This window comes from Acyrthosiphon pisum, chromosome X (genome assembly GCF_005508785.2).
Source record: "Acyrthosiphon pisum isolate AL4f chromosome X, pea_aphid_22Mar2018_4r6ur, whole genome shotgun sequence".
Classification (NCBI taxonomy): Eukaryota; Metazoa; Arthropoda; class Insecta; order Hemiptera; family Aphididae; genus Acyrthosiphon; species Acyrthosiphon pisum.
Genome location: NC_042493.1, coordinates 78094738 through 78121859, shown reverse-complemented (window position 1 = coordinate 78121859; position 27122 = coordinate 78094738). Strand labels below are relative to the sequence as shown.

The 27122-nt window shown below is 28.4% G+C and overlaps 1 protein-coding gene across 8 annotated transcripts; it reads right to left on the bottom strand.

Annotated features, from left to right (window-relative positions):
• Positions 1-4611: 4611 nt before the first annotated feature.
• On the bottom strand, positions 4612-26847 carry LOC100161228 (synaptic vesicular amine transporter). 8 transcript variants are annotated; one of them, XM_008183947.3, is made up of 13 exons: positions 26376-26847; positions 20398-20491; positions 18175-18308; positions 17057-17179; positions 13798-14016; positions 13043-13126; positions 12728-12910; positions 8900-9001; positions 8660-8834; positions 8535-8586; positions 8248-8431; positions 6413-6546; positions 4612-5082 (listed from the first exon to the last, which is right to left on the bottom strand). In XM_008183947.3, the coding sequence occupies exons 3-13, from the start codon at positions 18293-18295 to the stop codon at positions 5014-5016; spliced, it is 1446 nt and encodes a 481-aa protein (XP_008182169.1). In that variant the 5' UTR covers positions 18296-18308; positions 20398-20491; positions 26376-26847; the 3' UTR covers positions 4612-5013. The 8 variants fall into 8 exon arrangements, with proteins under 8 accessions (XP_008182169.1, XP_003243921.1, XP_008182171.1 ...); XM_003243873.4 differs by having other exon boundaries at positions 5014-5082; positions 17066-17179; XM_008183949.3 differs by having other exon boundaries at positions 5014-5082; positions 18175-18302; positions 26376-26830.
• Between the last annotated feature and the right edge of the window lie 275 nt (positions 26848-27122).

Genomic DNA, 27122 nt, shown 5'->3' with positions numbered 1-27122 from the left:
TATTCTGACCACACTACATTTTTACGATCAAAATATTTTACTACTATTTTACATAATATTTTTTGTTTACAAAAAGTCAGTAAGATGAACTGGGATTAGGTACATAGGAACTTTTAAAAGTTGTTATTATTTAAACTAAGCTCACTAAAGTAAAAAGGATTACATCGATGTTGCTCGAAAATATAAAATTACTTTATTTATATGCACGCTAGTAAAAATTTGCGTTTTTGATTTTTCTAAAATAATGAATATATATATTTATAGGTATATTTGTAAAAATACTATGTTCAATTTTGACAACTATAGTTAATAATAATTTATATTTGCGTAATTGCTTTGCAAATCGATGCACGTTTCCTACGTGGAAATTAAGTCAATCTGTCATAATTAGGTAAATGGGTTTACTTTCATAGTTTCCACAATACTATACAATTTGAAAATTAAATTTTATATTTTAGTTGCCATCTTGAATACAATACTTTTCCACTAATCTATTACACGACATTTAATGAGGGGAAGAGGGGGGGGGGGTTGAAAGGGTGTATTATATCAAAACAAATTAATACACAGGAATAAGTCTCGGGCCTTGTAGAATTGTCGGATTTTGATAACTATTTTTTTATCTGAAAGAAGAAGACTTCCTATAGGCCGCATCAAACTCTGGTTTTTTATTGAAGTGAAAACTTCTTTAGCGGCGTTGTGCACTTAATCAGTTTTTTTTTGTGATGGGTAAAAAATGTTAAACTCACGTCAGACGAATGCGCGCATTTAGACTATTATACGAAAGAAAAATAAACATACTTCTAGAATTCCGATTTAAATTTTGAAAACTAATTTGAATTCAATAACTTCTTTTCTATGTTTTTTAGGGGAAACTTTTTCATTTTCTTAACTCGTTGAACCTTTAAAGTACAAGTTCATTTTGAGAAATTAAGTAAATTAATTTACAACTAGACTACAAAAACTTTACAAAATATCAAAAATCTATTTCCTATTGAAAAGAAGTTATTGAATTCAAATTAGTTTTCAAAATTGAAATCGGACTTCTAGAAGTATGTTTATTTTTCTTTCGCTTTTGGCATTATTTGCTCTCATGTAAGTAGAAATATACAAGTAAAAAAAGTGTATGTCACTTTGCTGTACAGTAAAACAAAGAATATTGTATTTTACCACATAAATTATAGTAGGTACTTTTATAATGATGATTAAAGCAATTCGTGCAAAATTATTACCTAACCATTCCAAAATATCAAAAGTGCATGACGTTAATATTCAAGTTTTCACTTCTGCCGGCACTCCCGGAGTGCAACCCGTTGTCTTTTTTTATTATACATAATATTGTTAAGCTTCTACACAACTAATCATCGCACGATTTTGATAAGATACTCAATTCTTTATTCTCAATTATTAATTCTTAAACAGCTCGGGTCCTCACACACACCGTGCGTTGATAGTGTACATCAGCTATATATGTGTGTCTGCCGGAACATAGCACACGGCGGCGGCGAGCGGACGCGACGTTGCGTCAAGCTCAGCCGCTAGGAAAATACAACAAACGGCTGGTGGCACAGCATGGCTAGCGGCCAAAGGCCGGCGCTGATCGGCGGAGAAGGGGGTAATCCACCTTACGAACTTCCACCGTCCGCTGCACCACCGGGGACAATATGTCGAAGCTATGGTGGCGTGAAAACGCGTCCGTGTTCGAACACGACGTTCAACCCGACTAAAAATTAATAATGACCACGAGGTCGACCACAGCACAACACAGCCGGCCGTTGTCCTTTTCCGAACTTCTGTCGGAATTCGACGAAAACAAAAAAATGATCAACAGGAAATTTGATAGAAGGACGTGCTATTGGTATCCTGGTCCTCATGATCTGCAATTCGGAAGAACCAAAACCACAACACAACAGAAATAAAATCTAACAATACATTGGTCGAGCACGCATAAGGTGGCGGTCATTTAGATATTTTTGGGTTATAATTGGCGAAATGGCAAAAAGAAAAACCATTAATAGGCCAAGCAAAATGGATGAAAATGGCAATAGGTACTTCTTCTAAAATATATATCAAGAATACTATAATATACAATACAAATATTATATATAATTATTATTATAATAACTCTAAGAAGCTATCAGTGAACCATTTTGTTTTAGAGGCATTTCAGTATAATTATAATAATAATTATTATTTATAATGTTATTATTGTATATTATTATATTGCAATATTATTCTTATATATTTCAGAAGGAGTATTGCTATTTTCATTAATTTTTCTCGAGTTTTGTATTTTTTTTTATTTAAAATAATGGTATAATATAATTTATAAAAAAACTCTTAAAATTTTATTGTTTTTGAAAAAATATTATAAAGTTTGAGATAAAAATATTGAAAAACAGAGTTTGATGTGGCCTGTAAAAATACTACCCTCTATAAGTTAACAAAACAATTATTAAATTTTGTTGATTTTACAGAACATGATCATTATTCCTGTAGAGTGTATTTTCGTGTACAAAACTACATTGACACCGCCGGGTGCCTTAAATCATATATAATCAATCATATTATGTTTATACAAATTTTAAAAAATTGTATAATTTTTTTGTTTAGACTGCAGTGATAATATCTCAGTCTGTTGAATGTGACATTATATCTGTTATATGTACCAACCCATTTATATTTTAAGCAACATATTGAAGCAAGAAAATTTACATTCAAAGGTATATTTACATATTATATGGTTAAATTACAGTTTACACTTTACATGAATATATACATTTATATTTGTCTAAGATAGTTTGTTAGGAAACTGAAAGTAATGATGCTGCACATACATTGAAACATGAAATCAAAGTGAATTAATTTAGAACGCAAATAATAACGTAAATCTGTATTAATGGTTCAAATATTGTATATATTAATAACTACATACATTTGGTTTTGCAAACCATTGACATTGTACAATGTACATGTTGGAAATTGATGCGAAATTCATAAATAAGTGGGGTTGAAGTAGATATGGAGTTTAACAAATCGATATTGAAGCAATAAAACAGATGTCGCTTGAGAATAAAATACTGAGTAGGTATTATATGCAGCCCATTATGTGACGATAAACTGGGATGCTGTTGTAAATTGTAATAATGGTACCAAAAATAACTAATTTTATGAAAGCACAGATAGTCTATATATTTATTTATTTATTATACAAAACGTTCTTTAAAAATAAATACTTATTTAATACAACAAAAAATACATAAAACACTATTGAAAAATTAAAAGATACTTGTATACTGTATAGTTAGATAGTTTGGACTTATGATGAATATACTAGACTCGGCGAACCTAAAAGTGGCAACCGAGTAGACACCAACTGAGACGAGATAATATGGACATCTAGTGGCATGTATCAAAAATAAAATTCGTATGGCTCAAATAATTTTAGGTGACCTACAGCATTTGTTAGACATCCAAATTAAAATTAAAAAAAAGGTATAAGGTGGTTTGGTGCTGAAATACACAACGCCCCATCACCTTTATCGAAATTATATTTTTAATGACAAATCAAAGTTACGTTTTCACTTTAGTACGTCTACCTAATACCTATAATATATAAGTTTTGTGTTATAATTCTTCACAACATTTTATGCGCATGTTTTTTTTAATCGTATGTAAAAATAATTTTTATATTGAAAATGAACATATTATATTATTATTTATCAGGTAAACAATATTAAATTAATTAATAATGTATTTCATACATCTGACTGCTGTTATAAAAAGTGCGACTCACAACTGAACTAGCTTCAATCCCTCCCATAATTTGTTGAGTGAAAAACGGAAGTTGGATGGGGCACTGGAACAGGTGGAACGGGTGTCTTTAAATTAGAATTAAGTCTCTGACTAAGTTTATTACCAAAAAATCATTATATTATATTGAAATAATGAAATACCTAATCCATATCTGGTTCACGCAATTATATTCTTGCCATAGTTGTTGTCGAACTCTTTAATACATCGTAAATACCCTCTGCACCATATGAATTGAGTACCTATTAATAGGTAGGTATATCACCATATCGATTATATAAGTACTTTATTCTTTTCTCAATTGTATTGCATTGAAAACAATATTTACGAGTAAGTTAGATGCGATAATAATGCGATTTCAATATATAGGTATAGGTACAACCTCCACGTGATACACGTGATAAATAAATACAAGTGGCATAATTTAGTTTGGTCTGACACTTTATTATTATATATATAAAGAAAACACGATTAATATATTTATTTATTATTATAAAACAGTCTTAATCAACAAAATGTTCTGATGCTCAATGATGATGTAAATGGTGAGCAATAAAATGCGTACGCATAATAATACGATTTAATAATATAATTTAAGTATAATATAATATATATAGGTATAAGAAAATATTCATATATATTGTTATTTATTTTAAACCACGTTTAATAAGTTGCAAAGTCGATTGTATAATGTATGGTTCGTCATCAAATGTATATGATAATATACATGTATCGGTTATTTTAGTTAATATTGTTAATAATATTATATACGTAGTTAATTTTTGCATATTATGATTTGTTTTGGTATTTTTTTTTTTTGCATTCACGTACAGGCAAGATCAATTGTGGTCTAGTTGTATCGGTGGCCCAATTCGATCATGAATAGGTATATATATAATTATGTATATTATATAGATAAAGCAGCTATATATGCCTAAGTATAATGTGATTACTTTTTGTGATTAATATCTTTTCGAATTAGACCACCGAATTGTAAATCTTTGATCTATAAAGTGTTTTATGTTTTAAGTTATCATAACTATGAACTGTAGTATAGTATGTATTGTATAATATTTGTTGTGGTGACGTGCTGATGACGCCGCTGTGATCTCAATTATTAAAGTATGTTTGCCGAGAAAAAAAATGAAAAAGCGTAATTTATCAAGCGTTAGTTATATATCACGAAGCTAAAAATGCACATTATTCTTCTTCCGCTTCGTTTTGATAGGTTATATAACGCACCGATGATTTTTCTCCGGTGACCAAAGACTGAAAAATATACAAAGTCACATGCAATTAGTAAATCCTCTTGCACCTATTATTGCAGACTGCAGCATGTTAAATGTAAATGTGGTTAATAATTGTTGGAAAAAAAATAAAAACTACCTTAAAATAATATTAGTGCAAAAGATGTGATTATTTTTCTCGTGTTTGTATATTTTGGTTAAAGTGTTACCATAATAAATGTTTATAATTTATGATATTTAAAATAAATATAGTGTTAGTGTTTTGAAAAAAAAAAAACGTTATTGTATACTACTTAGTATTTAGCTATTTAGCCATTTAGGACGAAAGTATTAATGATGTCTAAATGCTAATTGCACTTATTTATCAAAAAACTTAAGTGAAAATTCTAATTTAAATTGTTTTTATAATATTTCTATTCACAAATCCACATGCAAAAGTTATTAAATAGCCAATAAAAGGTTTTAATTGTTTTTGATGATTATGATCATAGAATAACGTAGCTTTGTTACTTGAAAGCATTAAACATTTTAATTTATAGAAACATTTTTTACGGTGTCAACAAAATAGCAGATAACCCAAATAACCCACTTAAAGAATATGGTATATTGTTAGTTAAAAGCGTTTTTAAAGGATTAATATTATTATTGATTTTAGAATTTTTTAGTTAAGTTTTATAAAAATGTTTGTTTGACTTACCCACGATTATTAGACAAATATTTTTCTGTAATTATAGTTACTGAATAAAAATAGTTTAGCAAAAAATATTTTATTTTTACTCTTTTATAAATTATTTTACTTATGACACCCATAACAATACATTTTATCATTTATTTTGAAACTTATCTGTATCGTCATATCGATAGTAAATTCATAAATAAAAACTATTAAATTAGGAACATGTTATAAAATCTTTAAATTACAAATATTTATCATTGTTTCGCGTGTAGGAATTTTATCGAAATATAAATAATTTTATTAACTTAATATGATCTGAAAATCTTCAACAATTATTGTTTGGTAGGCTCTTATCTATTTCATTATCCCTACTTTTGTATACGGAGTTATGCCACAGTTAAAAAGTATACACCTTTTATACTTTTGTTTAATGTAGACACAAAAAATATCCATATAAAATAACTATAAATTTACAATCAATATTCTCGGGGAGTTTTATCTATTAAAAGTACATAAATATTTTTTTGTAAATAGTCGAACCCATTGCGATTAAAGCATAGGCAAGAGGTATTAATATGTTTATAATAAAACAATAGTCTGCATATAATTTCTTTGAAAAACTAAAAATTGAATATTATTCGTTCATTTAACCATCTGAAATTTCAGAACACTTTACTTTTTTTTCTTCTTTTGTCGGTGGGCTGCGCAGGAAGTAGAGAAGTGGCGCGTACAAAAAATTCAACATAGCCGTTCCAAATAACATCCATTCAAATCCAATTGTGTTCACCAATGTTCCGCTTAAAGCCGGTCCTGGTGAAAACACATTGAGTTCTCAATAATTTTCATGAACGAATTTTTCAAATTAAATATTATCAAATAATTTAATAATAAACATACACAAACATGTCGTCTTATTCAAGCTTATAATATTAATAACGTGGCGTTTTATTTTTTATCAACATAGGCGTATTTCAAATTTAAATACATTTGAGACGGGGCTGTGGAAAAAGAGTTTATATATTTTTAAAATACAAAATACCATTCTACTGTACTGCTGTAGTAATGACCTGCAGTGCCGAAGAATTTAAATCAAGTATACTGCAAGAGTTCTGGTCAACACCAATGCTATTATTATGTGGAAGGAAAGCATTGAGGTCATAGTTATCGAGAGACAACGCGAGAATTCAAAGGGTGTACTGTGTTTGAAAATAGCAAACATCAACTGTGGAGCGACGAACAAGGACAATAGAGGGAAGAATTAAGACATAACAATGAACAATAAGGGCTGCAACCGATTATGTCCGATTTAATCCTAGTGAATTACGGTATTCTATAGAAACGGAAATTCATATAAAAAATACTATAAAACTCGTGTTTATAGGATGCCTGCAGAAAAATATATTATATTTTATACCAAGCACTGGAAGCTGAGTGGACATCCGTTTTACTTATTTGTCTTTAAAATTTGATTTCAAAAATTAATGAAATTTTTTTCCTTTTATAACTTTAACAGTCAAACAATTATACCTATACATTTAATTAAATAAGTTCACTGCATACTCGTAATATCAGATAGCTGTGTGGAATAATTTCAAAACCAGTCAAAATGAGTATAGTTAATATATTATTATATTTAAATAGTATATTAAACTGAATAATAGGTAATTTATTAGTTTTGATTTTTATATAATAGGTATTCTAAAGATTATTTATGAATTATAAGGTATAACTAAAGTCATTTTATGACTACAATATTCAATATACTTATTCTACGAGGCGTAGATAGGTACATTCATGATGACTTTGTTGATGCATGTTTATATAAAAAAAATATATAAATTATATTGACATTACGATTGCTTAATGTAATCTCGAATCAAGTAACCTGTTAGACGTCTATATCCGTATATTGGTTATTGGTTTATTACCAGGAAATATATGAGAAAAAATTGTAGTCTGATTGCTTACTGAGGAAGTACCTACCTACCTACAATATTTATCATGTAATAAAAACAGATAACTTATTAATATAAAATTACATTCCAATAGGACATATTCCGTGTTTGTCCTCTTAAAATTTAAACACGTAGGTATTTAATAAATTTATATTAACGAAAACTATTAGGTACTGTATTAGAGAAACACGTTTGATAGTGTTTAATTATTTTTCGGTGGTAGGAACCTATATTTGAACTTAAAAAAAAAAATAATACTCAAAAACCAATATATCTGACGTATAAAAGGTAAATTATATTTTAAAAGTTGAATAATTCATTGCCATTTGTGATCAAATATAGTGTACGTACCTACCTAATGTGAGTTTTAAAAATACGTATGTTGGAATGCTGTGTATGTAAAGAAGTATCCTATAAATAAAAGACGGGAGTGTAGTGGGAATGTACGTCGACAATCGCAAGATAGGTATAATGTATAAAAAAGTAATTTAGACATGCATTCTTAAAAATATGAATCCTATTTAACTCGAAAATCAAATTATTTTGCAATACTTACCGATTGTATAACCCAGACAAAACGCCACGTCTCCAATCGCATAAACACTACCATATACAGCTGTATGACGTATATCAACCAAATAGCCAAGCTCGGGCATCATTGACGAATCCACCATACCAATAGCAAAACCCAGACCAGCGTTCGGTACGATCAAGTGATTTATGTCTCTCGCCGTTGGTATCTGTTTGGAATAATAATATAGGTATACACCGTTTCGGAATAAATATAGGTATAGGTGTGAAATATTTTTTTTTAAATATTAAAAAATCAAAATTGTGTCTTACTATCATCAAACAAATCCCAATGACGATTAATCCAATCATTGCAGCTAACCATCTGTAAATAAAGTCGTTACAGACATCGTCATGGTTAATTTATTGCGATCAACTCGCATCATCACTATAAATACCTTCCCATACGGTGTCCGAGAGGTCCAAACAAATTTGTTCCGATCAAATAAGAAATACTCGCCGGCAAAAATGTTACTCCCTGTTTCCATCTGCCAGCACCCATAGTGTCCATCATCCATATAGGTAAAGAAGGCTCAAGCATTGCGATTCCCGTATTAGCAAAAGTAATAGCGCCTTAGAAAATAAATTGTTTTTGTTGATAATTTTTTTTTTATTAACTAAATGTTTTTTAAAATTACCTGCAGCTATTATTATATAGGGGTCCATCACCAAAGATTTTAAGGAAGGGGGATCGGCATCAGTTGTGACTACTCCTGGTTGTAAAAGCAGTAGTTGTAGCACTATAGAATAATTAATCAAACGTTTAAATATTTAATAAAATGTTGTATTTCATAATATATTATGTAAGTTATCAAAACAATTTTTATTAAACAATTAAATACAATGTCTAAACGAAATTTAAAAAAAAAATTAATGAAATAAATATTGTGCAAATATGGAATACAAACCAGTATTATATAAGACCAATAAAGACAGTATGTACCTATATTATAAATTATATTTAGGTATACAGCATTACTAATCAGTAATCGGCTTAATATTAATTCTGTTATGTAGGTACCTAATATACCACCAAATAAAAAAAATTAATATAAATAATAATAAAAATATATTTCTAAGCAAAATTGTATCCATTTGATAAGACGACAATTACGTAATTATTAATATTATTTAACATTGAATATCATTGATATTTTTTCTTAATTCGTATTTAAAAATGTTCATTGGAAGTATATTATTAATCTTTATTTTACGTTGATTAAAATCAATTGCTTAGAAACATTTACTTATTTGTAGAAGAATAAAATGTAAATACTCTATGTCTTAAGATAAATAGTGATATTAATTTACAGTATAACTACAAAAAAAATATCAGTTATGAAGTTAATTAAGTGCTATTACATAAAATCTATGTTTTAATACCTACACATACAGTGAAGAGTTAAGCACATCTATTCAAAATTTAATATAAACCATGACACAAATAATTAAACATTTTGTATAATTTTTGTTCATAAAAAATGTAAGTTATGTAAAAATTATATACATGCAGTTATAAAATGATAAGTATATCATCTATAATACTGTCTACTATAATATTATATATAACCAATAATAATAATAATTGGTAGCTATCTATATTATATAAAATTAGGTTATATTATTACATTTTTACAACTCAATATTATTAAGTACTAAGTAAGACCTCGATCAACCCAGATCAGACATTATAGATCAAAATGTATGTAGATTATATTAAAATTGTATTATTTTAAATTTAGGATAATACATTTTATATTTTGAATCTCAATAAAATTCGATTACACTGATGATTTTTGACATCGATTTAATATTTGAGACTTTTTATTGTAATTTATCTACACCATACTAGAATAATATGATATGTTTTGTGAAAATCGTATTAGGTATAAACTCTTTTGTAAGTATTTGCGGAGTGGCACATTTTTATATTTTGATTACAGTTGCAAAATTTAAAGCAAGCAAATTATTTCCACCACCACTCCATATTTATGATAAATACAAAGCTCTTAAAAATCTACGTGAAAATATATTAATTTGAATGTTTGATGCTATTATATTTATAATTGTACCCTGAGAAAATATTATAATACTGAAAATAGGTACCTATAGGGTCCTCGAAATACGCTCAATATGCCACCCATCAAACAGCACTCCAGTATTATAATTATATGCAAAGGGACGTTATATACAAATTATTATTATCAGAATTCAGAATTAATTTTTTTTTGAAATATCCCTTTGAAAATTGTAATTAATGTTTATTCAAAAGAAAGATAAACCAATTATGTTTTCAAAACGCGCAGTATAAAGGAATTAAATTTAAATAATTTGGTCCTCTTCAATATTAATTAGATTTTCCAAAAAATGAAAATAATAAAAAGTGTTTTAAGATCAATATTAGTTATTAATTATTTTATTAATTATTTTACAGCTCTAACATTTAATTTGAATAATCGCTTTAATCACAACTACAAATTTGTGTTGACTATATAAAATGGGCAGTATAGGTATATTATCAATTAGCTTTATTAATTACTAATAGAATAATGAACAACCAACTTGGCAACAAATGTGTACATTATTCTTTCACTGGTCTAACATGTAGATAAATTATATTGACCCAGATGTATAATCTATAGATAATTATACATACTTTAATTGTGTTTGGCTGTGGTCCAGTATGATATATACTACAAACAATAGATAATAGACATATATAGGTGCCCATTTTCATAAATAGGTGTATAAAGTACGTGACCAATTTGTTTTGTTTGAGATTTTCGGCTAGTAAATGTAAGACGTGTTTATACATAAATATTACATAAAATATTATAAACAGTATATAAAGCAAATATTATGTTATGTCATATTTTTGAATTTTCAATTTTCGCTTATGCTATTATTATTATCTATTGAATTACAGCGAGTTGTGAAAAAAATGTGTTGGAACTCCGCATGATACGAAAATAGAAGGAGCTATTCGCTTTTACTAAATACGATTAAAATGAAAATGGCAGAAATCAATTAACCGAGGTCTGCTTATGGCATAGACGAGGTAGCTGGTGGTTGACTTGAGTGACGCCTGCAGTTATATTTTTAAATGCTAATTCAGGACAACAAAAAAGTTGTTACAGCTAGGATACTGCAGACACTGGATTTGTGGCACTCGTCTCGCTTGACTCACCTTGGTGAAAGTCACAATATTATTATTTTCAATTGTATATCAGTATATTATATAGCGGATATCGATAATATTATATTATTTTACTTAAATAACGATTCTGAATAGAGATCGGTTAGCCGCAAAATTGAGGCTAGTGGCACCAAAAACTCAATTAATTGAACCGAAATCAGAAATATACCTACCTACTATAATATTATACCTACCCGTCCTCCTTGAAAATGTTTCACCAAAATTTAAAAAACCAATAATGAGCAAATATATGAATAGATTTATATATTAAGATATATTATAATATTTTATAATATTATGCATAATTGTCTCAAAAAAATGTCTGGTGAAGTCGCCATTTGAGATCCGTGTTTGGTACTATTAGCAAACGTTATGTTAAAAACTTAAAAAAGGTGCTTTGACATTTCACCTTTTATCGCAGTTCATTGTTTATCGAATTACTTCTTTATAATACCACTTGTAGCCTGTAGGTATTCACTTTCTAATCGATTAATAGGATTACATACAAAAATTTAGGCCACTTTTACTGTCGCAAAAAATGTCTGGAATATAATATATATAATTTTAAGACTGTAATAGTTCCTCACCCAGTCAGAATCAGACATAGAAGAGCGAGTTAAAAATTACATTTTAAATATTATATCAAAATTGTCCAAGAATAATAGTGTTGGAACGTAAAAAGTTATTATTTATACCTTTTCCTGATTCAAACTGCAACAAAAATACAATTTAAATTACTTCCTTACAGTACGGACTACAGTATACAGTCCTGATACAGAAATATTTCTGATTTTTCAAACTATTAATACAATTTTATTGTGTACATTAAAAAAAAATCGGTGTAAGTCATTTATGTATCATTTGAATAGGCCACGTACTTTAATACAACAATGTAAATACTGTTCATAGGTGTAATACTCGACCTCATCTATGTGTTTTAATAAGAAACATTAAGTATTAAATTATATTAGCGAATCATTATTTATTAAATGATATCGCTTAATAAAATTATTAACTATAATTTATATAGTCTATACTATAGGTATACTATAGTACCTACACTAGGTATACTGTCTCCACCGGTCTCATACAATGCTCAATCCAACTGTGATTTATATACGACCAAACGTATGCAAAGTGTGTTATTTGGTTTAATTACTTACTCGAATACCTTTATAGTTTAAGATCATAAACCGCAAATCATCACCCTTAGACATGATTTTATTTTATTTTAAATTTTTTTTTAAACTTAATATTCAATTTTTCGTACATCCGTCTCCTAGTGCCAAGGCCGAGAGTATTAAAAACGGAGCAGTTTTCCCCACAAACTCGTACATAATTCCGCCAAACGGTGGACCGATTAACACGCCCAAAGCTAATCCACCCAACGCAATACCCATTGCGTTTCCTCGTTCTTTATCGTCCGGGTACCGTTCAGCTAACATTCCCATTCCTACAAAAAAAAAGATGTTCATATAATATTATGTAATTGTGCGCTTGTTGACATTTTTTTTTCATTTGCACGATAATATATTATTATCATATCTATTTAGTCATTGTGTGTGTAATGTGTACATGAATTTACCAGAAACAGTCGAACAAGATGATCCGATCCCTTGTAATGCTCTAGCCAAAAACAATACCCCGTAACTCCGTCCGAAAGCAAATACTAAAAAAAGTGAGTATAGAATATACTTATAAGTTATATCATAAATATATTATAAATACATAGGCGCAAATAAGATAGAGGATGGTATAGTTACTGGTATTAATCTAACAAATATAAATTAAATGTATAGGTAGGTATATCATTATTAAATACGAAATTGTATAAAAAATGTTCATAGTTCAAATAATTAATAACATTAACTCTACCATGTATGAATTATTAATAGTGAATAATATGGTATGTAAACGAATACGTAGGTATACAATTAATGTCCACCAAACAGAAATTTAAAACGAAGATTATGTTAAAAATAACGTTGTGAAATCGATTTAACGCTAGTTTAGGTATGCTCAATGTTCAAAAATATATAAATATTGATGAAGTCATTTGTATTTTTAGTCTTAAAATATTTTTCAATACCTAACAGCAATGACATTATTAATGGATAATAAACTATATGTATTCATTTTCTAGAAATTGTATTATAAAATTGTAAAATAATTATTCTGAATTTACTGTGGGTGTATGGGGGGCAAGCTATATAGCTACCCACGTCGGTTTTCTGTTTAAAAAAAATTATAGGGCTCTGGTTTGTATAATTTGTTATTTGCGCCTATGGGTGTGTGTCAGACACAATCTCAGACGCGACGTGACGCTAAAGGGGTATTTACTTATGGTCGATATGAACATGATGAAAAATCCGGTGAACATTGGTATGCTATAGCCGATTCTGTGGGTGAGAGGTCCGACAATGGGGTTAACCATTAGCTGCACGACTGCTTTGGACGCAAACATCATACCAACTGCAACCGTTTCGTGAACCAGATCGTCGTGCCTTTCCTTTTTGAGAGTCGCTTCTCGTTGTTCCCAGGTCGGCACTGTTCCGTTCGCTAAGGTTTTGTTATAAGACAACAGTGATTATATACACACGTGTTCTGGCTTTGTATAGATTCGTTGGAACGATTATTGCGAGTATTGTTTTTAAGAAAAAAAAAACACGTCATATATTATGTAACATGTTATAGAAAATTGTACTTTTGTGTTTGAATTTTTGTTTTACTTCGACACTGTTTGGCTTATTCATAATAATGTTATGGTATTATAAATAATATCATCATTATATTTTTAACGAAAAAATAATAAAAGATATTTGAATACATTAATATATAATATATATAAGATATATCTATTATCATTCACGAAGTATAATTACCCTTTTCTTCTTCAATAATGCAGTTATTAAAAATCTGATTTTTGACATTTTTAAATATACTTACTTAAAGACCTAACTTTTGATATTTTTGAAATTTTTCGAACTAGGTACTCAAGAAGTGTCCTATGAAGGTACAAACTTCTGTTTTTCTAATAAGATCTCCTTTTTCCAGTTTCTACCCTTAATTATTTAGTGAATCATTTTTCTGAAATATATGACGTAGGTATCAGAATAAAAATTCGAACGAGTAATTTTTGAATTGGGTATAATGTATAAACCTTTTTGTACTAAGGATAATAGGTCCTTATAATTATTGATTTGGAAAATTTTATGGAGGCTATGGCGATTTGAATATTTTAGCGATTAGGTAATATTAATGTATCAACATTAATAATTTGTAAAAATAGTCCAAGTATAATAAACATTAGGTCCAATATTGCATCTACTTTATATTTTTAAAAATCAATTTTTAAAAGCTATAATATCCTTATTATATACATTACATTTTAATAACTGAGAAACTCGATTCAAATTTTGAATGAGTAACATCAACATTTTCAAAAAAATTATTCACTAAATAAATTACAGTAAAAGGAGGGGGGAAATAGAATTTGAAAAATAGAATCTTTTTCCCCACAAAACATTCCTTAAGTAATACAAATAAACTCACATTCAGTAGGTACTTTATAGTGTCCTATACTTAAAAATTCAAAAAATCAGAAATTGAATAAATTCATTTTTAATGAAAAAAAACGCGGGTGAGCATGCTCGGTGAATCACGCTGTATAATACCACATCTTTTATATACCAATTTCGAATAGAAATATAAAGGTTGACGTATATATCATATTATGATGGTATACCCTGTACAATAAAATGACACCCTCACTAATCAACATAGTGGTATAAATATTATTTTAGTATTTTGGGAATCGATGAAATAATATGTTACTAAAAATGTTCCTGTATCTATATAACCATCCCCTCCTGAGTATGTATCAGTGTCAGCCTGGCCATAGCCGTTAGGCCACGAACGCGCCCCGGGGCTCCCGGACATATTTTTGTTGAGGGGGCCCGATAATACTATGAATATTAGATATTAAATATGATTATATAATATTATATCATTAAAAATTATAATACTATTATAGTATTATTATTTTATTAAAAATTACTGATATAAATGAAATAAATTACACAAATTGAATCGCATTAAAAAATATTACAAGGTATTATTTATATGTTTTTTAGAATTATAACTAATTACTGTAACTATGCAGTTAACTTAAATGTGTATTTTAAATACTTTTTTTTATCATTTTTTAAATAACATTTTTGGGGGTCCTTCTGTATAAATGCATCCGCCGCCCCTTAAGTACCAGGCTGACACTGGACTATATTTTATACTTAAATATACCTACCAATGTATGTATAATAAGAGTGTTGTTAAAAATGAATAAACTAAAACGGTAGATACCATCTATAGTTTATATTTTTGATTGCATTCCTAATAATATACAATGTAAATTATAGTTAAAAGTTGTAAGCATATATAATTATTATTAATAATAATTAAATACTAATTATCTATTGTTGTACATTTTAAATAAGGAAAATTTCAAAGAATTTTTGTGACATTATAAATATTATTTAGAATGTGTGTTGGATGTGAAAATCAGTTCAAAGAAAACCACAAATATTAATGATTCACCAAAACATAATTTATGATAGCATGATAGACCAATTATTATTTTTATTTTTGTTCTGCTGCTGAACTCACAACATTTATTTGTGCCTCATTATTTACGTCATTCTTACTATTATTTGTACTCCCACCACAATAGTAAAATATAAAGTATGCCACCTGTGGCCTATATCAATATAGATCGTTTAAATGCAATGACAAACTACACATTCTTTGTTGGTAACAATAAAAAATCGGTTTACACATTATTAAGATGAAACATCATCATATTATTATCGATACATCATCCGTAAAAAATTGTTCAGCGTAACAAAATATTTTTTATTGACCAATTGTTTGTTGATAAGTGATTTTGGACTATTATCGAGAAATAGATCATTTAAAATATAACCCAGAGTCTTGAAATGAAATGAATTAAATTAATATTATATAGGTACCTATACTATATATTAATATAGTTATAGAAAAAGAAAAATTACCAACCCGATATATAACTTAACCTAAATTAATTTAATATCGAATTTCCAACTCGATAATAATTATTCCCAGTTTTGAATAATGTTATTATGATTGATCATTATATATACACGTGTATACTATGTATGCAAACAATTCGCAGAGTGATCCGCATGCGTTAAATGTTAATTATTTTGCCTCGGCGCGCCAATGGTGTAAACATTATAATATTACAACATTATATTTAAGGTTCTCTTGCTTCCATCAATTTAGTATATAGTGAATCTTAGTTAGAAACCCTACATCATAATATATTGACATAATATACGTTACTTAAATAAATTGTGTAATTCTGTAACATTAGCTATTATATACATAAGACATGACTATATAAGTGTAACACGTATTTACGTACCTATTATATTAATTTACCTATATATACACTGTACATAATATTATGATTTTCATCCGTGTACGATCGCGACATGGCGCTACATGTAGTTTTGACGGCAACAATTTGTACATAGAATATTATGATAATAAAACTATAACGTACTTAAATTACCTGTCATGGCTCCATGTGGCACTGGATATTCATTCGGCGGGATTGATGAAAAGGTAGCAGTTAGTGGTTGATCGGGGTGCTGGATGTCGTAAAGGAACTCCGGTATTATCGGGACTAAAAAAATATTAGTTATTGAAATGCGGTTTTAGTAATTACGTATATTGGCTACTCGTAACCCTACATCCTATCCATACTAAGTAGTTATATATATTTTAGATTAGCAACATGTTCTTATTAGATAGTAGTAATTACCTACTAATATCTAATTAGTATTAAATACAGTTTAATGCAGACGAGTATACTTTATTGTAGTAATATAGGGAAACTGGATTTATTGCAGCAGACCGTGCAGGTTGGTCGATACGACGATACTCGCTTATTAATAATTAATTTGTTAAAATATAATATGTAATCTATTTTATAGTATACGGTTGGGGTTAAGAGGAGTATGAAATTTAAAGTTAAGAACTGATTGAATATTCACCAGAATATAAATCTAATTTAATATCGTACGACGTGAAATCCGGAAATTTTGGCTGATAAATTTACTTATTTTATGGGGTTACACCTAATATAATAGATTATAGCAATAAAGTTCAATATAGGTATTGATTTTTGAATTACGTAAATTCAATAAAATATTTATTTTTATTAATACATTTTACATTTTAATACCTCAGTGTATTATTATTATTATCAGGCACTTCACAAATACATGTTTAGGTAGGTGTTTAATATTAAGCATTATGGCGTACCTACATAATATTATAGTATTTATGAAAATCTGATATCTTATACAATCTTATATGAAGCCTATTGGACTCACTGAGACATACCTATGTATTCTTGATAGTGCAGGACTGTTACTTAAACATAAGCAATTTAAATTAAATATTGCATCAGATACATATTTTTATTCATATAATATTATAATATTATGGTTGTGTACTTAAAGGTTTTTATTAAAAAAATAACTGGTCTGTCTACAAAAAAAAGCATGGTCGTCTCAGTGAAAAAGGCTTTGCTACGTGCCTGATTATTATAGTACATATTATAGTACCTATTACTTCAGTTAGGCAATTACGAATTTTATCAATTGAATTACTTACCCACAGTAGTAAGAAGCATATTGTCCAGGAGTAAAGCTATAGCTACGATCACCACTACGAGTTGGCGGGATTCGCGACATCGTTTGAGCCATTCTTCAAACATTCCTCTCACCAAGACCATATAGCACCTAAATCTATTAATTGATTAATTTAAATTCATTAATAACAGTTCCTATAAAGATACATATATAATACAATATAGTATATAATATAACATAAAGGACATTTGAAAGTCATCTCACACTTCATTATAAATATGTACTCCCCCGTGATACATTAACAGTTAATATACCTAATATCATTGACCGTGTAATCAACTGTAATACCAACTTTTATTATCATAATATAATTGGAATATTATATGTTTTAAAGCCACATGAATAATATTATTATTTAGTTTAAATAAAATATATTCCCGTTGTGCAATTTAAAATATTCAAGTAAATAAAATGTTAAAATAATACTGCAGTCAATAGACATACGCCTATATGGCTATATATATTATACAGCTTTACAAACGGCTCGAAACCCTAACAATACATTTGAAACGACACTGAACACAATGGATTTAAGAACACGAACGCTTTTGAATCAAAGATGAAAGATACATTTTCAGACTTGGAACAGGCAATTAGAATAAAATATACTCGAACTAGCAGGTACCTACTTGCACAAAGATTATTGCGACAATAGTAGGTTTTATTATAAATCACTCATGTATAATTTAGATATAATTTAAAATGTGTTGTCATTAGGGGGCTGATCTTCTTCATGTATATCAAGTCATAATCTCATATCGCATTATAACTGTGCAGTCATGTTTATTGTAAATTTTGAATTTATAGATTGCATAATATATAAAATAAAGTTAAAAAATGTTTTTATGCATTTATTTATTTTATAATTCATGTGCTAAAAATTTAGAAATATAACAAAAATTATATATGTTTAAACATGATCACGTTCGATGCAATAACATTGAAAAATAAATTAAAAGCTTGATAAATAGAAAGAATATTATGAATAAATTATAATTTAATTCTGTTCTCAACAATACTTATTTGTTAATACCTTTTATTTAAAATGAATGTTTTTAGAAATACTTATTAAAAACTGTTGTCTATAGTCTATGTAATTATATTTACAACCTTATGAATATATTGAAAATATTTCATTCATCAAAATTACTGTAAGATACACGATGAATAGGTAATAGTACTGTTATACAGCAATAATCAGGGCCCTCAGGCTTAAAAAATATTTAAATATTGTCTCTACAGTTTTCTATAGGTACTCTATATTATAATATTATTATATAATTCGTTACACTAAAATAATGAAATTCCTATGAATAACGTACAGTTAAGATTAAAAAGATGAAAGCAAGGTAGGTAAGACATATTTAGTTTTTATATAAAAAAATATAAAACAATACAAATATTAAAAGCTTTTGTTTATAAAATCCGGATTAAAGATCTATTTGGACCCCGGAATATCAACAAACTAGAGTGCCTCTTTCAATTTTAAAACTCCTATCCTTTGTACTTCCAAAAAATACTTCATATTACATTATTTTTTACACTTGTGTAAAATTTTGTTATATTGTATCGCGATACGGCGATATAAAATTAAAATGAAAATAATAATTATGTAATACTGTATTACACACATTTAGAAATTATTTAAACGAAGTTGCAACAGCCACTTCAATAACACATTATATTTTAAGTTAAATATTTACTCTAGGTAGTATAAAATATTTTTACCTCACGTGTGAATATGTCTATAACACCTAATTCCTATTACCTATATCAATAAATGGCTAAATATATTAATAGTATTAATTATTTAATATAATTCAATAGTTACATGATAATAATACCTACTACATAGAACTACATTGTTCACAACTCCAATTTTCACTAATTTACAAATTTTATCAACCTCTTTTGTTATTAAATATCAATTTTCGTGAAATTATCATTAAGTAATTTTAAGTGATATGAAAATTATTTGTTTTATTTTCATTTTGAATATGAGCATTAAAACAATATTTTGTGGAAAGTGATCTCAAGGATCGTTCCACCCCTTCCTAAGCTTGTTATTAATAAAGTCGTTATATCAATAGTTAATACATAATATTATAAGACATTTCGTTTTTTTTTTAATGAAATGTGAGGTGTAAAGAGAATATCAATAATATATTATTATCATTAAACAAACCTAAACTGAAGTTGTCCGGTCTAATAATTCACTTTTTGAAATGATTCTGTAGTCTGCATACTATTAATGATTACTTTTATTCAAAAGCATTGAACTAAAACAATAATAATTAAAACAAATTAGTAATTACTAACTAGTTTATATCATATCGAAATAATAAATACTTTTCTGCAAAAGTATTTCCAAAATATTGTAGTTCTATGTGTCATAATTAAATCAAAAATATTATACTTAATGTTCGTTAAACATTATGGTAATTATCAACAGTAATAATTTTGTTTTTTTTTATGTATGTACCTGTAATGATGCTGGAGAACGGTGGATATTTATTAATATAAACTATATGTGATAACTTAACTGGTAATTAGAATATATATAATTCTAAAATAGATTTATAAAATGTATTTAATATTGTTATTTAATTATATATATATGGATATCTGCACGGTCACATTATCTGGTGTTAACTAGCTATAAACAGTCGTGAAAAATCAATGATCAACATAAGCAGGCGATTGAATGAAATAGTTTTAAAGCTTAGCTAATAACTACCTATTATTTTAGTACCTAGTTGAAGTAATGAGCATCATTGTTTTTGTCACATAATATAATAATAGGAGTCGTCATAATTATCATTTATCACATAAATGAATAAAAACAATGAAACATTATCTTCAAACATTTATGGAGTATTGTTAAAACTTAAAGGGAGTTGTGCTAATAATCATTACAGGACAATGCGATGAAAGGAATTTTCGTGATAAAATTTTCGTGGTTTTATGGTCTATAAGAGTCCTATGAAAATTATAATTATTGAATATAACTATAATATATACGCATTACGTATGGTAATAACTGCAGTAAAACATATTGCATTGAACAAATTGCGAGGCTAACACAAATGCATTGATAAATAATTAAAGTTTTAAACAGAACAAAGAAATATAAAATTAAAGCTGTAAAAAATATATAGACACAACAAATATATATTAAATATCTGTAGTGATGTATAAATTATATTTTGGTTTTTGAAAAATACATAAATAAAATAACTTCCATATTAACGAATTGAGAGATTCTTCAAAACAATAATAAACATTATATTTTATGGAGAAATAAAAAAAAAATTAATTTTCCATACGTCATTTAATACAATTATTAGTATAAAATATGTATAATATTGTGTCACCTTCAAATTTAAAAATAAATATTAAAGACCTTACCCACTTTTCAAATCAGTATTTTATTGTTGTTGAATAATAAAAACGTTTTTATCAAATACATTTAACTATAGTTAACCACCGCTATAATTTAAAAAAAAAGTCACGATAAAACTATATTATGGCATCACCAGTCATTATGAAACCATATTAACTATATTACTATGAAAAATGTATAGCTAACAATTTGTTTTTAAATAGCTAATCAATTTTGTGGAGTAAAAGAAAATATTATTATTTTTACTTGATTATTTGCAGATATTTATAAAAATTCTGTTGAATAACATTAGTGTTAATATTATTAGTTTATGACTAGTCTATCTTATCTGCGTAAAGTGTAACTGCAGAGGACAAAAAAGTATGATAATATTAAACTCTGTTCAGACTGCAGAGAGTATAATATAATAACTGTATAGATAAGTAATTGTACATATTATTTCACTGTTTGAAGAAAAATATCTGTAGAACATGCTTAAGGAAACTATGCTCATTGATGCAACATCTTAGTTGGTAAGGTACACGCTGCAGAGGGATAAAAAAAAATCCACTTGTCTCGTTTCGCTCTGTGCACTGTACCTAGCATTTGCTTTGTTATTTATTGGCTTGTAGCAATTTATATGAAACAAAAAAACGAAATAAAAACCTTGCAATTGAAAAACGATTCTCAACGGAGCTCAGTTAAAACCACACTTGAAGCTTAGGTTCATTTCTTCGATATTTTCATTATATATAGGTACCTACTCCGAGCATATAGTGTTTCATTACACAGTTATAATCATAAAATTATAACCTATTTGAAGCTCCAATTATATAACGTTTCCCATTTGTAAAGGTGACATGAAACTTGAGAAGGTTTATACCTACGACCCAAAAAAATGTAGGTACACAAAAACTAATATAGATTTCAGCCGGTTTCACCCCGAATCTAAAATTTCTTATAATTAATAAAATCAATGAAAATGTTAACGGTGGAAGGTTACATGATATTATTCCGAGTAACTTACGATATTATATTATATGCTATTTAAAAACCAGACATTTTTAGAACGGAAGTTTTAGAGTAATTACTTGCTTAATTCATTAAAGTTATTATCCTTTTTAATTAACGTTCAACAGCTAAAAAATGATACTATTTATATTGTCCTCAGTAAACAATTCAGAAGGTGTATATTACACTTTAAAAAGCCAAAGGATGGATTTAATTATGTTGTTTATATTAAACCGTTAATTTTTAACGTTTATATAGTAATATAGTACCGCGGAAACACGGGACAGTTATCAAACAATAATTCTATGACATGCACAAACGATGTTCTTGTCACTGCTCGGTTAAATTAAATTTTTTTCACCCGTAAATGATTTTGATATCTATAATTACATATATATACATATATATGTAATTGTGTAAAGAATGGTTGTCAAACTATCAAAAACAAATGCACCTACATTAAACATGCGTACAATTGTAACTTGATTTAGAGTTAATACAATAATATATTAAAATAATACGTCTCCTATAATATCCAAAATATCTATTGGGTATTTAATTCGATCCGATAAATGTAGGTACTTAATTTTATTGATTTCGTCATCTTTGGAAATGAAGAACCAATATATGTATTTTAATATGCATTACAAAAATCCCGAAAGCCTTTACTATTAATTATTTTATAAGTACCTCTATATTATATAAGTATAACTAAACTTACTGAACAAAAACGGCTTAAACGCGATGATAAGTTGAACTCCACTGGGAATAGTTTCTCAAATGCGATTATATAGTCGCTTTCAAATTGAATTGAAAACACACGCCCCCGTGCCCCGCCCTAATCAGTGCCCTACCCCAAACGGCTGCCCGTCGAGACGAAGAATGTACGAGTATATTATTTATGTTTTCTTCATTGAAATCGAGATCTCAAGTATCGTAAAGTTATAATGTTGCATTGTTGTCAACTAAGCAAGCAGCATACAAAACAACTGTTTATCGAAAGAAAAAAAAATTTAAATATAGTACCTAACTGTATTTATGGTACAAAAAAAAATTTAATATTTTTTGAAATAAAATCACTCCCAGTATTATTATAATAACCAAAACATATATCTCAAAGTGTACCTACCTATATTAGCATTTACCAGTTTACCAGTTACACAATACGTCCAAAACATACAATAAATAATCAACGCATTTTATTATATTAAGTAATTATTATGTATACTATTTAATAATATTATTATATATTTATTATGACAACATTTTATTATTAATGTTTGTCTACATATTATATAGTATACAACGCGATGTATTCAAAATGTACAAACATGACTTAATTCATTATAGGTATCAAAACGCCGTATCGTTATTAAAATACCGACCGCAGTACGGTGTAGGCCAGAGGCCTCTTATCATAACATATAATAGCTTGAAGACGTCGTGGTGTCGCCATAGGTACCGACTATACTGACTTTTTCGTTTTACCAAAGTTTCGTGCACCTGTTCATACTTGAACTGGATTTATTCAAAGTTTATAGGCGTACCAATATATTATTATAGTCATAAGAATAGGTAATGCCCGAAGACTATAATATTATATACTTAATACAGCTCTGAAATGAAAATAAAAAAACCGAAAAAGTAACTCTGGTGTATCATGGTAGGTTTCGAGTGTACCTCATAATTGAGTATAGATCACTGTAATGGATGTGTTAAATTTGAATTAAATTATGAATCATTGCTTATAGAAAACGTTTATGAGCGAAGACTGTGTGTATAGATCTCTATTTCTAAGGATATTTTCTAATGTAGTTAAATTAATATACTAACTCAGCAGTAGGAATGTCAAGTGCGATACCTATTACCTATGTTGAACTAATCTCCGACAGAAACATTGTTTATAGATATTAGATAATATAGACTATAAGTATATCATATTATAAAATTTTAATAAGTAGATATCTTTTAAAAGTCAATACCGCGTAGTGCGTACCGTAGAACGATGTGAATATGATAATATGTTCGTGATAAAAAAAGCTTAAATGTAAATAACAAATATCTTGAAAAATATTAATGTGTACAGATAAAAGTATCAATAATATTCGTAATGGTGAACAGTTTCAAATCCCTACGATTAATATTTTTTTGAATTACAACATATAATAGGTACCTAACTATAAAATCGTTCAATGAAATATCGTTATTCTTAGTATAAATATTCAATTTCATTAAAATTATCACTTAAAATGTTTGTAATATGTATTTTTAGATAGTATGCTGTAAACCCAACTTATGAGGAACGTAATAAGGTATTACATTAATACGATTAAAGGTACAAAATAATATTTTTGTGGTTTTGAGAAATTTTCTCAAATTGAACTTTAAAACAATTTAAAAAGCTTATAAAAAAAAATGTTGCCCTGCATTTTTGATTTTTTTAATTCATTTAGGTAAGTATAACTATTTAATTTGATAATACAAAAATTGGAAAATAAACTAAAAAGTTGAACATTTAAAATATCAACAAACAGCACAAAAATAAGTAAAATATTTTGTAAATTTTATGATTGTAATGCTTAATATAAATTATAAATATTTGGTAAAAATTTCAAATCTGTACAGTTATTGATATTTAAAACACCAGCTATAGTATCTACAACATAAAGACAAAATTGGTTTTGTCAAAGACAAGTTTTTGCGTAAATATTGCCGTCTTCTGTTGTTATTTTTTCCCCAATTATTTTGAAAAGTCCTGGGAATTTTGTACTTTTGATTTCTGAACTTCCAATTTATTACCAAAAACTTTCTTGAACGTTAAATTTTTTTTAAACCATTTTTGTTATTTACTGCTCCAAAGGGTAGGTAATGGCACAAAAAAAACGCACTTCATTGTAAAACTTATTCAAATTGCTCCACTCAAAATTTAAAAATACCCAAATAAATCATCCACCGTGACCTTAAAATACTCTAAAATATTGCACTCCAAATAACGAGTAAATCAAAGTGGTTTTTTTTTTTTTTTGGAATCCCAAATCCCGGTAGTACCTAACAACGATATATGCGTAAAAGAGAAACGAATGACTGACGGTGACAAATCGTGATGCAAAACCAACAGTTTTTATTCCACGTTACGTCAAACACCAGTAATATATAACTTGGCATATAATAAAACAATATTTTATGGTAAAGAGTTATAATATAATATTATACAATTTGACACAATTCCCGCCAATCATAATAGTATTATTATAAAATCGGAAAAAAATTATACGAACCGAATGCTCGTAGAATGAATACTAAACACCACAATAATTATATAATTTACACCTATTGGTAAATAACTTAAAAATATCTACTAGTATATTATATTATTATAAATTAATCTATAACTCAAAATCAGAAGTAAGTATATATTATGAAACGTGTTATATTATACACACAAGATAATATAATATTTGTGAAAGCGCGTGGAAATGGAAAAATATTATTATTATCGCACAAACGAGACGCAACAAGTATACATAAACATAGTATTCAACAAGACATGAAATAATATGAAAAGTGTCGTCCACGAGGTCCCCTCGGAGAAGAGAGCGCAACAGGGTATAGTATAATAAGTAATAACAATTCGAAATAACAGATAAAAAAAAAAATTATTAATAATACTTAATAATCATAATACAGAATTTGCATACGACTGCAAGGTACGTATTATATGTGTATATTATTATTATTATTCTAATTGTAATATAATATATTATACTCACTGTTTAAACAGCGACGGCAGGTGGGGGTTGGCGGTTGCGGCGGCAGCGACGGCGACGTGCGTCTCTGACGGAGTCGCCCGGCGGTGTGCAGTGCGCGTATACTGCTACAGCTCCACAGGGATGTATTATGCCTTCGTGAAAAAAAAAAAAAAAAAAGGCGGAGGATATGGTTACGTGCGACGGGTGTGAGCGGACTCGTATGTATATATGTACACACAATATTATGATATATTAGGTACTCTCGCCCGCGCGTGTGCGTGGGTGTACGAAACGTGCGTGTGTTGTGCGCACAGGGGCCGGTGAACGCACAGTGACGCGACTTTGTGGGGGTGTTGCTGCCAGTAGTCGACCGCCGGGTGCAGAGCCCGGGGACCGTGCGCGTACGTCTGACTTCGTGCTTAAACGCAGCCGAGCCGGACGATCGTCGATGGCACGGTATATAGTGGCTGGCACCGTGTACAACTATACGCTGTATATAGCGACTTAACGCCGCGCGCGCCGAACACTTTGCCCGAAAGCCCCTTCGCCCCCCCCCCAACACCACCCCCCCGACGACCGTGGCGCTCGGCCGAAAGCGGCGGCCGCCCATCAACAGTCGGCATATAACAGTCATATACAGTCCGTATAACCGTCGTCGACGCCGCCGCCGCCGATCCCATCCCTCATCCTGTCCCATATATATATATAATGTATGATGTGAGTACCTTGCTCGACTCTCAGCGCACATCACTTTTCTTCCTTTCAACC